The sequence below is a fragment of the Cloeon dipterum genome, chromosome 4 (genome assembly GCF_949628265.1).
Source record: "Cloeon dipterum chromosome 4, ieCloDipt1.1, whole genome shotgun sequence".
Lineage (NCBI taxonomy): Eukaryota > Metazoa > Arthropoda > Insecta > Ephemeroptera > Baetidae > Cloeon > Cloeon dipterum.
Window position 1 is genome coordinate 8,837,162 of NC_088789.1, and position 16,457 is coordinate 8,853,618.

The following is a 16,457-nucleotide window of genomic DNA, read 5'->3' on the forward strand; positions in this document are numbered from 1 at the left end:
AATGCAAGTAGAAAATAATGAACCCAATATACTAAAATTTTGAGATGCTGTTAATTATCAATATATTAATTATTTCTCACAATCAGAACCAACCAAGAAAATATTTTCATTCGAAAAATTCCAAAATTATTCCCGAAATTACTTGGCACGACGGTATTTGCCGTTGGCAGCTGGGGATGCGATGCACACTCACGCGGCACGGCGCTGGCTGTTTAAATCCAATTTGCACGCGTTAGTGAAACTCGTAATCCAATGTCGCCCGGCAAAATCACGTCGCGCGTGAATTTAGCGGCTGCTAAAACACCGCGTGAAACCAATTGCAACATGCTCTCAGCGCCAGTCTGCTCATTGTCGCTGTGCAAACCGAAATACTGTATAAATCACATAAGCAACAAGAGGACTCACAACGAGTACCAAATTCTAAATTAATATTTGCCAAAATGACTAGAAAAACAGTTTTATCTTAACTTTTGTTTCGAAATTTCGCCATAAAAGTTTAAACATGAAGAGATGAAAATTAAGGACATGCAGCTGCATCATTTAAGCTCAGCTGTGCTCGCTCTCATCGTGCAAAGTTTCTCCATATAGCGCGGCTTAAAAAAGACAAATGACTCAGAATCAGATGTACCAGCATGGTGTCGACCATCCACATAAATAACGTTGGCTGCAGTTTGAAAAATCGGAGGCACGGCTAAAAAGGTGTCTCGTTTTTCACTGACTGAAATATCGAACCGAAAAAAGTGCCGAGTGTACGCTTTTAATTTATTTTTCTCCTTGGGGACGTATTTATTTCGACCGGCGGGTCAGCAATTAATTTTGACGCCTTAATTGTCGCGCTGTCAACAAATAATTATTCAAGCGGCTCAAACGGCTGCAGCGGCAATTATTCCTATCCAGCCCTCGAGTGCGATGAATTCTTAATGAGACGACGCTTTTTGTAGCTTTCGCCGCTCTATTAGGAAAGTCTGCTCCTCGTCGGGTGCATGCAAACGACGGGAACTAATTGAAGCGTTTTTGTGTCAGAACTGCAGCCGAGCTGCTACTGCTGCTGGATACGCTTTTTTCCATTGTTTTTACTGCAATGTCAACATTGGTAATTGTGTCCGCGCGCTATTATGCAAAAGAGGGAAAAGACTTTGAGCTGCAGCGCATCAATTATTTTACATTCTCGGAGCAACTACGTTCTAATTATTCTAGGACAGTATTCATTATTTGCAACTAGCGCCAGACGCTTATACCAATGAGAAAATTACAGTGTGGAAGTTAAAGATATTAACTTTATGATATCATAGCCCATTCAGCTGGGTAATTTATTTATCTAAAATTTGAATAATGGCTCCTCAACATTTAATAATGATTTTTCCAGACGTGAAATTTCGTGGAAAGTAATTATCTCACATGCCCTTGTACAGAACAGCTGCTGTAGTCAAGTTCTGCTCTGGATATCCAGGATAATAATTATTGCGGAAGGGCTGACCAAAAAGGGGTGCAGTAAAGACTAATAATTGAAAATGTTAAATAAGGCGTTGAAATTGTCGCTCTATTTTAAAAGTCCGTCACGGTTATTGGCACCAAAAACAAAAAAAAATATATCAAAGTAGTAAGGAAAAAATGGTTATGGAATCGTTAAATGTTCAAAGGTAAAAAACTTTTACAGAATTAAATTTTCTTTTCCATTTTGCTCCTTCCATTTGTATGTGAAACTTTACTACTGAGGATTAATTGCTTCCAGGTCTGCCAGTGTTTTTCTGTCCAAATAAACCCTGTTGTTATTTTTGCAATCCTACGAGAGCAAACAAAAACACTTATATCCTTTAATTAAAGACTAGGGGGAAGGAATCACAGCGACTTTGACGTCTTGAAGAGCACGAAGAAAATCTTTCGCTAATTAGGACACACGAGCAGACACGAGAGAAGCACACAACCGCTTTAAATTAGGAAAGCCGAGTTGGTGCTGCTGCGCGAAATTCCTTCGCTTACTTTTCTCTGAATAAACAGCGGCGGCAGCTGAGCGGCAGGAAGGAAGAAGGAGCATAGCGTAAACTTTTAAATGGAATGCTGTTAAGCGGATTACAATTCACTTGGTGCACTTTGCAGCAGAGGCGGTCGCTGGGCACTACTTCATTAACTCCCCTTGCGCCTTTTATTACACGAGAGAATGCTGTTGCAAATAACGTTTTTCCAGCGGCGGCTGCTGCTGCAGCAGCGGAGCCAATTTCAATTTTCCCCGCCTCTGATTGATGGGCTCAGCCTGTTGTGCCTGGAAAGTAAGCCGAGCACTGCCTTTACCCCGGCCGCTTAATGAGATAATTTTTACTTTGCGTGCTCCAGCCGTTTCATAATTTATTTAACTGCGATGTTTGTTGGGCCCACGCGGGCTTGTTTATCCACACGACGGTGCGTTGCACCGCGGCCGCTGTTTTTAATTTATTCACGCTGGCCCACTTTGCCAACATTTTTATACGCCATGCACGCGGTGCTGCTTATGAGTGCCGGTAATTAATTAAAAGCACGGCCTTTCATTACCTAAAAGCTCGCTTGCCACTCCTTTCCACCTCACACTCGATTGCCCGCAACTAAAATTTATCGAGCTGCTAAAATTCACGTCAGGCACAAGTGAAAATAATCAATTAAAGCATATGGCGATGATGAATTGTGAATTGTATCAACCAAAAACTATATTAAGAAATATAAACTAGTCAGAACCTAAACTACGTGCAAAATTTAATTCGAGACTTAGAAAGTTGAAAGAAAATAATTATTATAAATAGCTTCAAGGACAAAATTTTTAATTTTATCGAGAATAGCTTAATGATTTGAATTGAGATAAATTCAGTATCTTCTTTTAATGCAATCAGCTCAAATTTTTGTATTGAAGTTTTAAATTAACGAGCAACATCTTAAAATAAATAATCGCTTGATCGAGGGATCTGCAAATTAATTGATTTCTTTTTTTGCCAAGTGTTTGCCACCCTTTTCCTTCAAATGGACCGAGTGACAAGACATATGGTCGGAATTCTCAGTTGGCCGCGTCGGAAAACCCACGTCAGGCGAGGCGAAAGTAAAATCTTCGTCGTCCCAGTATTTCTTGAGATGGCAAAGGAGGTTTGTGAGTGTTTTTTCCTATGTCTCGCAGCATTTGACAAGTGTTGACATCAAAATGAGGGTATTTGCGGCCAGATGAGCTGCCGGCTGAAAAAGTATCCCACACTCAAGCGGAGGCATTTATCCGTCAGCGTGCGCAGGATGTTTGTTAGCGCGCGAACAAAAACGCAGGACTCTTTTCAGCCACGACGCAAACGCACGCACTTTGAGGAGACAGACCTGCGAGAAGAAAAGGGAAAATTCCGATCCGCAGAAGCAGTCACTCATGACCCGTCTTGATGGAGCTGCAGTTTCCGTTCCGTGCGAATGGGGCGCATCGCAGACTAATGGGGTAGTTGCCGAAAGCATCTCGATTGAATTCTAAGGAAATAAGGAGATACGGAACGAATTGAAGAAATTAAAAAATATTAAAATATACCGAAATATACATACAAATCCACATATTTACTTTTGATAAAATTTACCAAGCGTTTAAATTTTTCATTTCAAATTTAAAATAATTGACTTGACATCATAGTCAAACTCATCTGAAAAAAATGCAGTTGATATCAATTGCTTTAATATTTTGAGACTTGAAAAATTACTATATTTAATATATTTAAGATGCCAATTTTTAAGATTGTTTATCTTTATTCAAGTCATTGTATGTGCACAAAATACTAAATATCATAAGACTGATTTAATATCTGTCGCTATACAACATATAGTAGTAATAGAATCCTAAAGCAAACCAATTATAAAACATAATAAATTTATTAAATTTTAAATGTACTTAATTATTGAGTCCTAGGATCGCAGAAAATATGACAAAGCTATGCAACGCGCTAAACCTACATGTTTAGAAATTGCATAAGTTGCACCAAAGGATTATCATGAGCACCTAATTTGAATGCTAGACATTAATTTAAATTCAAATTCTGATAAAATTAATTGACTTTTATTGATTTTATATTATTTGCATTCCCTCGATCCTTACGCAATCTAGATATCAAATTATCATTTAATAATTTGTATGACATTAAGGTTTTATCATTTAAAATGTTTAAATAGACAAAAATATATTTCAAGATCGAGGAGCTATTATAGCAAGCTAACTTTTTTAATCAGAGGAACTGAGAAGTAAAATTAATATTCCGACCTGTTTGTAATAAAATTTAAAACTTTATTGCTTATTTCTGCTATTCACAAGTTAGTAATGCAACAGAATCGCTTTCGTGCGGAGACCGTTATGTACTCTGCCGAAATTAGTTTCGCCAGCTAATTTGAGTAGAACAGCAGGCCGAGGAGAAGCAGTTGAGGCTTCCCCAGGAGGAAGATTGGCCATCAGCGAGCAAACACGGCAAAAAGGCACGGTGCGCGCTGCTGATAAGTCGGCCAGAGAGAGCGCTTATCCAGCGAATTCGGCGTCACGAGCGGGCGAGCTGCAAACGCGTCCTTAAGAGGCTCGTTTTCGGCGCTAGATGAAATTTGCTGCGACGCTTCTCTTCTCTCCAGGCACACACATACACGAAAGCGGGCGGCGCAAACTTTTCTCTATTACAAACACACACAAAGGGACGCGAGAGGAGATGAGACTGGCTTCCTTTGATTCCCCTTTCTCGGCCGAGAAAAAGAGCAGAAAAGGTATGTGTGTGTGTGAGGTGAGTGCGTTCGCCGCCGCAACCCTCGCCGCTCCTTGCTTTCGCGTCGGAGGAAATAAGAAAAAAAGGGCCAGGAAGCTGTTCCGCAAAAGTGACGCGAGCGGGCAAACACAAAAACACGGCCAACTTTTATTTTACTACAGTTGCAACCGAGTTTTATTTTATCTCCGCCGCCCTTTGTCATGCTAATTACCAACCTTACACAAACGAGAGTGCCCTACTACACGAAGCGGACAATGCTCAGCTCGAAAAATGAAAGTACATACTTGTAACAATACGAGAGTAATAAAACAGCAAAGAGCAAACAAGCCAAATTGCCCGAGACCAGAGGTTGTCGTTTCCTTCTTTTCCATTATCATTATTTGACCACTTTTACGTCTAGTTCAAGTTCTCTGCGCGCTCCAATTCGTACAGTAATGTAACCTTTTATATAATCTCTGCTCAGCATATTTCGTGGGCTCATATGAGTTCACCGGGTCCCAATAAAACTGCCGAGCGGATAACACGGGGCCCAAGTGGCTTCAGAGGAGCTTGGGTCCAATGTGACCATCTTTTCGCCTCCCTGCACCGAGGTCTTTTATTGAAACTCCAGACATTTGTCCTTAAAGCTGTTGGAAAGGTGCAAAAATCTGCAAGTGGCGCCTTCCAGCCCGTTGAGCTATTGGAGCATTTCCAGTCCCTTCATGAACCATCTCTTGATATTCTTAGCATTTGTTTTGCGCGGTTTATACAGCTACGCGTCATTTTAGCCATTATTCGTGCTTTTTTACGCATAATTTTGATTTCGCTTTGGGGAGGAAAAAACAGGAATTGAATAGGAAACAATTGTTTTGCTTAAATTTTGTGCCAAAATTAATGTTATCATTTTGAAGTTAAGTGTTTTAAAGCAAGTTAAGTGTTAAATATAAAGCATGGTAGAATTTAGAAAATTTAGCACAGGAGAACTTTTCATATTCATCTATTAAGTTTTCATTTTTTGGCAAGCAAGCAGACTTACATTGCTAGATGTAGCCTGATAAATGGCTTTCGGTTAGTCAAAGTTAAAGACACAGGCATAGAGGGAAAAAGCAAGAGCTGCTGCTTTTATACGATGCTGTACGCGTCTCTCTCTCTCTCTCTCTCTCTCTCTCTCTCTCTCTCTCTCTCTCTCTCTCTCTCTCTCTCTCTCTCTCTCTGTCGTTTGCTCAATGGCTTCACACACATTCACTCTACTTACTTAGCTCGAATTGATGCCACTGCTGGTTTTTGCTTTCAAAGCGTTTGTCTGCATTTGTCTTTGCGTGAATCTTGGTCCTTTTGCTGCGGTGGCGGCCTGACTTTCTTGGAAAGTACGAACTCAGCTTTTGACTGTCCGCCCAAGTTGGATTTTCGTCAGCAAGTGCGGATACTATATCGTGTTCAAAGAATATTGGTACGTGATAACTAATTGTGCTTCAAGCGTGAATATTTTAAATTAATTTAGTTTCAGCCGCTCCTTGGAAGCTAAAATACCCACGAATAATAACGTAACGTTTTAAAAGCACCGGAGAACCAGTAGAAGAATGCTCTCTAAAAGCGTTTTTTTGCAGATTTTAATCCCGCTTTTCAAGAATAACAAAGTGATTCTTTTGTCTCAGGCACTTTGTCAGAATTGACTATTCAAATCGAGAACGACCCTAATCTGTCCCACAAATTCGTCGGATTTGCATATGCAGATAAACGAACGCCTATACGCTTCAAAGTATTTTTTTGCTCGCTCGCGGAGAACAAACGAGCAGCACCATCAATCCAACTGCGTGGCTCCTGCACTCGCTGCCGCCAACTTGATAAATGGTCCTCCAAGCTGCTTTGTCAATCTCGAGATTAAATTCCTCTCGCTACTAGTGTTTCGAGCTGAATAATATTTAAACTGCTTCCGATTATTTTCTAAAGAGCCCCTCAGCCGGGAGCGGTTCTGCACGCATGAAGAAGAGGAGTGGCGCGGCAGGAATGCCCGCAGCACTTAAAATTAATCAATCGTCACCCGGGCAATCTGAAGAAAAAAGAAATAGCAGCGGGAGGGACTTTTCTCATGTCCCCCGTTGCAGGAGAAAAATAATCTCGGAGCCTCTGCTACATCGTACGCAAGGACCAACACTGAGTCTTATGTTGGGCTGTGCGAAGCCATTACTCTGCCGCTCAAATTGACCACCGTGTGAAATTGCGTGCTGGGGCGTTTGATGCGAAAAGATTAGTCCCGACGACGAGAGGAGCACCGCCGGCGTTTTTGCTTCTTCGCTTCTCTCTCTCGTTGCTTTCAATTTGTGTCAAACGCGCTGAGCGCAGGAGCGAGACTCTCATGTCAGCTCAAAGATGAATATATGAGGCTCGAAATTTTCGAAGACGTTATCATCGTAAAAAAAGGCGTCATAAAAACGTGTCGTGAAAGATACATCTTTTTTAGTATAAACTTCATAATTAACTCCTTGAGGTTGTTAGTTTTAGAATGCTAAAATATTTGAGACCGTATTTATTAACCGTGCACATTGTAGCATAATATTTAGAATATTATGAAATGATAGATGACCAAATAACCATTATTTAAGTTGTTATTATAGTGACATTACTCCCTCAGCGGAGTGTCAATTTTCTGAATTTACTTAAATAAATTACTATTCTTGAACTAACACTAATAATTGATCAATCTGTTAATTGGGTTGTTTGCGGTCTGGTGCTCGTACAAAAATTTCGTCAATTTCCTCAATCACTCCGCTGTCAATAAAGCGCCAAAACTTCAAACGCTTGCCTTGACATGGTCCAACGAACCACGTCGCGAGGAAAGTCGCCAAATCGGCAGTAATTAGCTCAGCTGCGGCGTTCTCTCAACAAAGAAAACAAACAAGCCTCTCGTTTGTGCGTGTGTCTCTCTCTCTCCCACGCCGAATTAGCTTTGCGGCAGCATCAGTGGCCCGCATACTGAACGAGCTGGGGCGCTTAAATAAACGCGCGTGTGTGATTAGCCCTGCGATCGCGCAATTTGATACGACCCAGCTTTTTGGCCGATTCCAGATGTTGCCATCAAAACACAGCTCCCGGCTGCATTCGACGCTAAACAAGCGCAGTTAAAGCGTGCATGGTTTTGAATTTCTCTTTACTCTCTCGCTGAGGCCGTTAATGCGTGCCGCACGCATAATTTCGGTTTGGTTACACGCACGTGACGCGTGAGTTATTAGTTTTGAAAACGGCTTAATGACGGCTCTTTCTGATGTCATATTTTTCCTGCTCGTCGTCGAGCGGTCTGTTTGCTCTGCAATTAAAGCATGAAGTGCTCGTTAAATTATATTTATTAATTCCGCTGACAGCTTCATGTTTTAATTTATTGTACTTCCTGGAAACCAAGATGTTCCATCCTCCAAGAGGTAATATTTCAGTTATATTAAATTTGATTTCCAGTTGAAAAACGAAATATTGATAACGGATGCTCATAACTTTATTATCATTTTCCCCATTCGACGCAGTGTTTATTTAATTTTATCCCTGAAACCTACTCCCCGGGAAATTGGATTGCTTCTTCCTGTCGTTGATCCCAACGCACTGAGGAATTCTACTCAGGCGACATTCCTAAAGCGCTCAATTTGGAGGCATAACCCCTGAAAGATTAATTTGCCGACGCATCCGTGGTCTCATCTTTTATGGGACCGCTCTCTGTTGGTGCTGCTGGCCTTCTCTCTGGGGATTTGCAGCACGGCGACGGAGGCAAACTCAAAAGGCTCAATCCGTCCTCTGCCGTCGCCGCACGCAGAATAAAAGCGGCCAGCGTAGAATGCAATCGCGGCTGATGTAACAGAATTACTTTTCTTTTATACAGCTTCACTGGAGCAATCCTCATTTCTGCAAGATGCTCTCTAATGACTTTATCTGAGCAGCGGGGATTAAAGCAGTGGGTGCATTCTGCCAGCTGCAGTACGAGAAATGGAATTACGCAGCTCTGATGAGCTTTCCTTTGAGAAGTTTTTTGCTAAAGCTGTACCGATTCTTTGGTCCCTAATTAATGATTATCTTATAAACTACATGCTTACTGCATTAATAAATTAGATTGCATGTACACGACTGCTACACTAAATAAAAGATATCAATATAAGTATATTTATTGTATTTTATTCATAAAAGTGCAAAATGTGGCAATAAAATATCCACTGGCAGTTACTTGTGCTGCAATCTTTGATCGAATTATAGCATTGTATGCAATTTCACGACGGGCATGCTTCGCAGGTTGCATATTTTAGCAAAAGCGAATTGCACCGTGTGACAATTTGTTATTATATATTATGTACTAAAAGATTATATTATAGATGAAAACTATATAATGTTTCCTGAGATGTCGCTTACAAACGTAAAATTTTTAATTTTACGAAGAAACAAATCCCTTACTATTGCGGCAGATTATGCGCCAATTGTATATCTCCTTGTCTGGGTTGTAATTCAAGACTCCAACAAAGCGGTTGTCCTTTTTGCTTTTCCAAGTCATGGCGTGCAGGTAGCCGTTCGAGTGATGAATCGAATAAGCGTTGCCCTGCTGGCCCACGGTCCATACAGTGTCCATCGAGTCGCCGGCTGACTTTCCTTTCACGTATTTGCTGCTTGAGGGGTTGTAGCTCAAGTACTTGTGGTAGTAGTGATTCCAGAACTGGTAGTACGCCTGAAAAATTGCATATCGACCGTCAGATTCTCACGAGGGAGAAAAAAATGGACAAATCTACGAAAAGAGGTCAATTTATTTTTTTGTTTCTTAAGCTAGCGTTGTATTAATTTTTTCCATGAAATACATGTAACTATGAATTATTTTGTGACTTCCTACATGTGTGTGAAATTTTCCTTTGAATTTTTAAAGAAATAAGAGATATCTTGAATAAATTTAATTAGTAATTATTGAAGCACTTTAATTTTTAGAAGTTTAGAACTAATTTTCAACCTCTCCATCGATCTCGATTTCATTGATGAGCCACATTCCCCTCCAGTTCCACTTGTCGAAGTGTCTTCTTGGCATTCCTGGCTGCATGACAGGGTAGTCGCCCTTCCACCCTGACTGCATGTACAAATATTCATTTGGAAACGCCTGATTTGAGATGTAACACTCCAAGCCATAAATCCTGCTTGTGCTGCCGTCGGGTACTTTTTGGCCAAGAGCTGCGGTCTCGTTATCTGGCACGCGCACCTGATCTGCCTCGCTGATTGGAAATTCAAAATCTTCGTAGCATTTGCCAACGGCGAGCAGAGCGAGAAGGACGATGAAACTTACTGGCATGATCATTCTCCTGCGGGGACAAATCTTTTATAAATAAACGATGACCTTTTTAAGTTCAATGATTCATTTATTTGGTTCACTCTACTACACATAATTTAAAAGCGGATGAGTATTGCAAGTTAACAGCTATGACATTCATGCAGGATTCCCAAAGAAAAAACAAGCATCGAGATTTGATAAATACGCGACATTTCAGAACACCTTTTAATCAAATATCACTGTCGCAACCCAAAGGCTTAGCGTTGTATTGCTAAAACCATCAATTTGCTAAATTGCACGACCCCACTTATTTTTGCAGAAAGTTCTAGCAATAACAAATGAGAGACTCACATTTCGTGACGCCTTCTGCGCCGTATGGAAATCTATGAGCGACTAAATTAGCTTAATAAAAAACGGTCGCGCAGGCGGACACAAAAGAAAAGCTCTGAATGAGATTTCCGATGACGCAAGAAGAGGATTGTGTGAGTGAGCGTGTGTGTGTGAGTGTGTGTGAGCGTGAGTGTGTTGTGTTTATTGTTTGCTCTTGGACCAATCTTATAATTAACGTGAGTGACATAACGCATAGGGTGACACTGGTTATTTCCCTCGTCCAACATTCCGTGCGTTCACAAGTTGGATGGAACAAATCTGTTTTTTAGAACCGCGGATCGTTGCGGCAGATGATGCTCCAGTGGCCGCCCCAGTAAAACTCGTCGGCCATGATCACGTCGTCGGTGGCCGCATGTAGATAACCGGCCGGATTGCGGGGTAGCTTGATTGCCGTCACGATGCCATCCTTGTGTATCTCCTTGAAGTTGGTAATGTCTATGTGCCACATGGTGTAGTCCTCACAGGTCCACGAGTCGAACATCTTGCTCATCATCAGCGAGAAAATGTTCTTGCACTCGGAGAAGCTGAGCGAGCACTTCCGCTCGTAATTCCACAACTGGTAGTTCGTGTCGCTGGTCGAGTTGACCTTTACTATGCGCCAAATTCCACTCCAGTCATTGACCTTGGTGTTATTGTAACGCGGGTTGCCACTTTTCATGTATGGCTGGTAGTTGTTTAGGCTGGATGCCATCGCTAGGTAGTAACCGGGCCGCGCCATGCTGAAAATTTATTAAAATATATCGAAATTTTCATTTGAGGTAGACATTGCAAGAATAAATTAGACTGACTTTCCCTAGTAATTGTTTGAGAGACAAATTTATTCTTCTCGACTAGATTTTAGCTGCTCCCACATTCGAACCTACCACTCAACGTTTTGAAAAAAATAGGAGTTTGTTTAAGAGCTCATTTAGACACACCCCATGACAAAATATACTAGATGTATTTGATTTAAAATCAGTACATCCAAATTGTTAATACGAACCATTTCAATTTTTTTGAATTTTGTGTACTGATGTAAAAACATTTAAAAAAATTTCTAACGATGAGAGCTACAGAAGTCGAAATGAATAATAATTTCAACTCTACACCACCAACGAGGACAAGTCCATTTTGTACTAGTCATGATTTAAATAAAAAAGTCATAATATATTCGGTTCATTCCAGCGATTGCTGGACATGTTCAGAATATTCCTATTTTTTCTAGATTTTTCATTTTGACTGGTGTTACATGTGAATGCCTTATCTCTAGTAAGTGCGAGTAAATTCAAATTTAATCAAGACATTCAATGAGCAAACCTCTAATTCAATCTTGTTTCCTTTTGAAAATGACGGCAAGAAATACCTGTCGGGTTACAGAAATTTAACAAGGGCGAAAATTTAAAACTTGGCTAGACACTTGAAAATGCTTGGTAATTTCCTGCATGACACACGACTCAACTGCATTAACTCAATCAAATTAGCTTTTATTTGACCCTGTGATGATTTCACATAAGAAGGATTTTTCTTTTTCTGAATATTATTTTACTTTTATTTGAAGCAATTAGAATATTTTGCATAACGCTTAAAACTGTTCATTTTTAGACTGTGCCGTTTATATTAAAATAAAATAACTTCGATGAAAGAAACAAATTCTTACCTGTAAACCGTACACTCGTCCAAGGCGATGGTGCGTTTGATGTACGGAGTGTGCGTGGACCAGGAGTCGCTGTCGTAGTCCATCTGCGTGGCCGACTTTGCAGGAAGTGCATTGTAGGTAGAGATTTGCAGACAGATAGAGAGAAGCACGAGGAAAACATTTTGTGCAGCTCGCTCCATGCTTGCCAAGGCGGTTTTGAATTCTATCACGCCGCCGCCGAGAGAAAAAATAATCCTGGGCGCCCATTGGTGTGGGCGATGATTAGATCACAATGTCTTCCTCATTTGATTGCCTTTAAGGACCCCGCGCGCTGGCTGAAGGGTCATTTATTGGAAAGAGTATATAGCACGTAGAGCTTTTATTTCTCTTTATTTTCTCAAATATAATATGTCAGCTCCAGTCCTTAACCAAACTGGAATCACTTCATTTAAAAATCCAGCAGTTTTGATTGTTATTTGGCACAGGATCACTTTTCCAAAATTATACTTTTCGGTAAGAATTTCCTATTTCATAAAGGTTGGCAGGTTTATTTTCAAGGCTACCTGCTACCTTAAACATGCGCTTAAATACTTGTGGCGATTTACAGGTTTCAATTGTATATCAGCCGCACTAGGGTTGATAAACGATGCTCTAAAGTCTAATTGGGTCATCCTTCTATTTTACGCATCCAAATAATTCTATATTGGATAATATTATCACGTGTTAAAACGTTCTCAATAGTTCCATGCTTTAAATGTTTGATGTGACACTGTTGTTTTGCTATTCATGCTACAAACGCCTTCCCATTTCCATTTTTCCTTCGGAGACTTCGCATTTCCTCTTACTAGACGAGGGTAAACCCAAAACAGGCCAGTAAAAGGAAATAATATTTCATTGGTAAATAACAATACCCTAAATTTGTTTAACCATTGCACATATTTAATAAATTTTAATATGCATATCTCCGCTTTCTTGAGAATTTCAACAGATAATCGATTTATATTTTTTTGCGTAGCTCAAAAAATGACAGATTTACTATATAACTCAAGTAAAAATATGTTCAGCAAAATCATTATTGATTACAATCAGTTCGTCTCAATAAAAATTGGTGTTTGCTTTCTACTCCCACACCAAATGTTCCAGTGGTGGAGGTCATTTTTCGGTTCATAAAATGATATATCCACTGGCCTATTGTTTGTTCTTTGCCCAAAAATTCCTTTTCTTACAGAGGTTCGAGCATATAAATATCCATTTGGATGCTGGGCGTGCTGCACCGTGACGGTAATTTCAGGCGCCTCTAGGTTCCCGATCCCGATGATATTCCAAAAAGTGTCAATCTTTAACGTTCCATCATCACGCATGCCTCTAACAGAGCGAGACTTCACAACGTTATAAGCCATGAACAGCTCGGTCTTATGGTTCCACAACTGGAAATATGTTTCATCATTACTTTTAACAATGTTGATTTTCCAGATTCCACTCCAATCCCACGCCCCGACATCTGGCTTCAATGTAACTCGTGACAGCTCTGGGTAAAAGTGGAAGAATCCTGATTTCATAACTAGGTACTGGCTTGGATACGCAACACTGAAAATTAAAGACTAATAAGATTTTTAAAACCAAGACAATAAAAACAGAACCTTTGAATTGTACACTCTGCTCCGAAAATAGTTGTAGTGACATTTAGAAGCTCAAAAGTCTGAAGATCTGCTTTAAAATAAAAAAGTTGATGAATAGTTAATTATGCGATATTGGGTAAAAAAATTACGTGAAAAACTGCTAGCCAGAATTACAGGAGTTGAAAAAATAATTGCAAGCGTGAGACATAAGAGTGATGACGACATAATTCAGAATTATTGCGTGTCTTTCCTAATTTCTAAGCAGACGAGCGCTGCTTTACTACGCTGCTTGATGTGTGCGTGGCGGCGCCTCAACCAGAAGTAAACACATTTGAGATGATTACATGCGTGGTGCCAACATGTCCGAGCTGTCATTTGTTACGATTAATCTATACATTAATATAATCTGCTATTTATCTGCCATTGCTTAATTTTTGTAACTCTTCTTTGTCAATATTTGAAAAAAAGTTCGCGAATAATTATTTATCTGTAATAATCGTTACAGTGCCAAATTTATGCACATCTTCCAGAAATTAAAAATCACATTTCTCAAATAAGTTTGGTGTCCGATTTGATATTAAATTAAAATTTAAATGAAATACATTGGCAGTGCCGTGTCAAAAAGGCATTTTTATTTTTATTTACTACTTTCCACAATAGATTTTCCAGTGATAAATATCTTTTATTGGCTCATAAGGTAAAACGCCAACTGGCCTGTTGGAACTTCTGTGAACAAATCCTCCTGACTTTTTTAAAGTGAGGGCGTGTAAAAATCCTTTTGGGCTTTGTGCGTGTTGGAGAGTGTATGTGGTGTTGTCAAAGGGTTTGATATTCCACAGGATGTCCACGATATTTGATTGATTGGTACCTCTGACAAAAGAATGCCTAGATGCATTGTTCGTGAAGAAGGTTTTAGTTTTATGATTCCAGAGTTGGTACAGCCGATCGCCCGAGTAGTCCAGGCGAGAAATTTTCCATATGCCACTCCAATCCCACTCGCCATCTTTCAAAACGTTTGTCCAGTGTGACCAGAGATTCCAAATTTTAATGTTACTCCAATTCCAATCATATTTAGGCTTGGGATCTCCCATTTTTAGCTCTGCGTAATATTGATGGTATTGAGATAAACCAGACTTCATAACGAGATACTCATCAGGGTAGGCGACACTAAAAAAAACAATGAAATAAAGAACATCGAAAATTTTTCTTAATGCACGGCAAATACCTGTGAATGGTGCATTCTAACCCAAAAATGTCAGAAGAGACGTTCATTGGCAACTGATGTTCAAGCGGTGTTTCAGTACTAATTGAAAAATTTGCCTCTTCGACTTCTCCTTCAGTGTAATCTACCAATTCATGTTCTGCGTAGCTCAGAGCAGTTAAAATTAAAGCAAATATTGCGACGGCGGAGCAAAGTTCACGCTGCATCCTTGAGAATGGTATGACACACACTGGTGCTGAATATATTTATCCCGCTCTTTTATGAGATATATGGAGCAACTGTGTCTCAGATCAAAGGCTATCATTTCTGATGTTAACTTTCCCTGTGTTGAGGGGAAATAAGCATAATTTATTTCTCCTTTTTAAAAATTAAAAAAATGCCACCTATATTCTATGAGTTTTAAAAGAATATTTATTAGCTGCTTTGCGCCTATAAATTATGATTTTTCATAAACAAAATGGGTTTGGGTTGGAAAGGTCTATAAGGACTTTTGCTCGTCAGCTCATGAAAAGATAGTGGCATTTCCCGTGGCCAAAGAAAATGATTTTTTTTTAAATTATAAAAATTAATTATTTAATTAATGAAATTGATTATTATAAGAAAGAGGCTGTAATTTTTTGAGACAATTTTTTTCTCCGTTTTATTTTGATTGAAAGAGTTTATTCATTAGACAAAAATAACTTTTAATAGTTCTTTCTATTTTTACAACTGATTTTCCAGTGGTAAATATCTTTTGTAGGATCGTGCGGCAGAACTCCAACCGGTCTGTTGGATCTGACCTGGTCAAAGCTTCCTGAACTGGTAGAAGTAAGAGCGTGTAGGTATCCACCTGGGTGCTGTAAGTGCTGGATAGTGCTGACTGTTGTGCCGTCGATGTTGTTGATATTCCATAGGTTGTCCACGATATCTATTTTACCGGTGCCTCTTACGAACGAATACCTGGTCGCATTGTAGGTCAGTAAAGTTTCAGTTTTGTGATTCCAGAATTGGAAATGCAGATCTCCTAGGAAGTCCAGGCTATTAATCCTCCAAAGGCCTCGCCAGTCCCACTCGCCAAATGCTGGTTTTGGATTTCCCCTGGTCAACTCCGCATAGTAGTGGAAGATACCCGACTTCATAATAAGATACTGATCAGGGTAAGCGACACTAAAATGCAAGTAAAGCTTAGATTTTTTTGAATTTTTGTAAATATTATAGTAACCTGAAAATAGTGCATTCCGATCCGAAAATGCTTGAAGATATGTTAACTGGAATAAGGTCTCCAGGTGGCGTTTCAGTGATGGAAGAAACATTTCCTTCCATCGGCTCCTCATCATAGTAAATTACATTTTCAGGTTTGCTTGTAGTTGTTGGAGGTTCATACACTCGGTGGCCTGAAGAGGCCACGATGGCGACAAAAATTACTATGGCAGTGCACAGAAGAGGATTCATCCTTGACGACTGTTGGACGTGAAATGAATGTTGGATATATTTTTATTTAAGTGCTCCGTTTTATGAGATAAGGAGTGTGTCTCCCAGAGTTCAAAGGCTATCATTTCTGTTCATGACTTTTCTAATACTGTTTATCTATGAAACACTCTTCAATAAAGAAATTAGATTAAAAATACAGAGAAATATTAAAATA

At 39.7% G+C, this 16,457-nt stretch overlaps 2 protein-coding genes across 2 annotated transcripts; both read right to left on the minus strand.

Moving 5' to 3' along the window:
* Positions 1-8,859: 8,859 nt before the first annotated feature.
* Positions 8,860-10,402, minus strand: LOC135943198 (uncharacterized). Its single transcript, XM_065489649.1, has 3 exons — positions 10,339-10,402; positions 9,676-10,018; positions 8,860-9,402 (listed from the first exon to the last, which is right to left on the minus strand). Coding segments are annotated over exons 1-3 (636 nt in total). The 5' UTR covers positions 10,341-10,402; the 3' UTR covers positions 8,860-9,111.
* Positions 10,055-12,230, minus strand: LOC135943199 (uncharacterized). Its single transcript, XM_065489650.1, has 2 exons — positions 12,014-12,230; positions 10,055-11,096 (listed from the first exon to the last, which is right to left on the minus strand). Exons 1-2 carry the CDS (start codon positions 12,190-12,192, stop codon positions 10,643-10,645), a joined length of 633 nt encoding a protein of 210 aa, XP_065345722.1. The 5' UTR covers positions 12,193-12,230; the 3' UTR covers positions 10,055-10,642.
* Positions 12,231-16,457: the final 4,227 nt, after the last annotated feature.

Bases quoted from the DNA above. Each gene is read 5' to 3' on its own strand.
- LOC135943198 (XM_065489649.1), bottom strand. The intron at 9,403-9,675 runs GTTGAAAATTAG...GCAATTTTTCAG, and splicing joins AAATCGAGATCGATGGAGAG to GCGTACTACCAGTTCTGGAA.
- LOC135943199 (XM_065489650.1), bottom strand. From the start codon at position 12,192: ATGGAGCGAGCTGCACAAAATGTTTTCCTCGTGCTTCTCTCTATCTGT. The intron at 11,097-12,013 runs GTAAGAATTTGT...ATAAATTTTCAG, and splicing joins GACGAGTGTACGGTTTACAG to CATGGCGCGGCCCGGTTACT.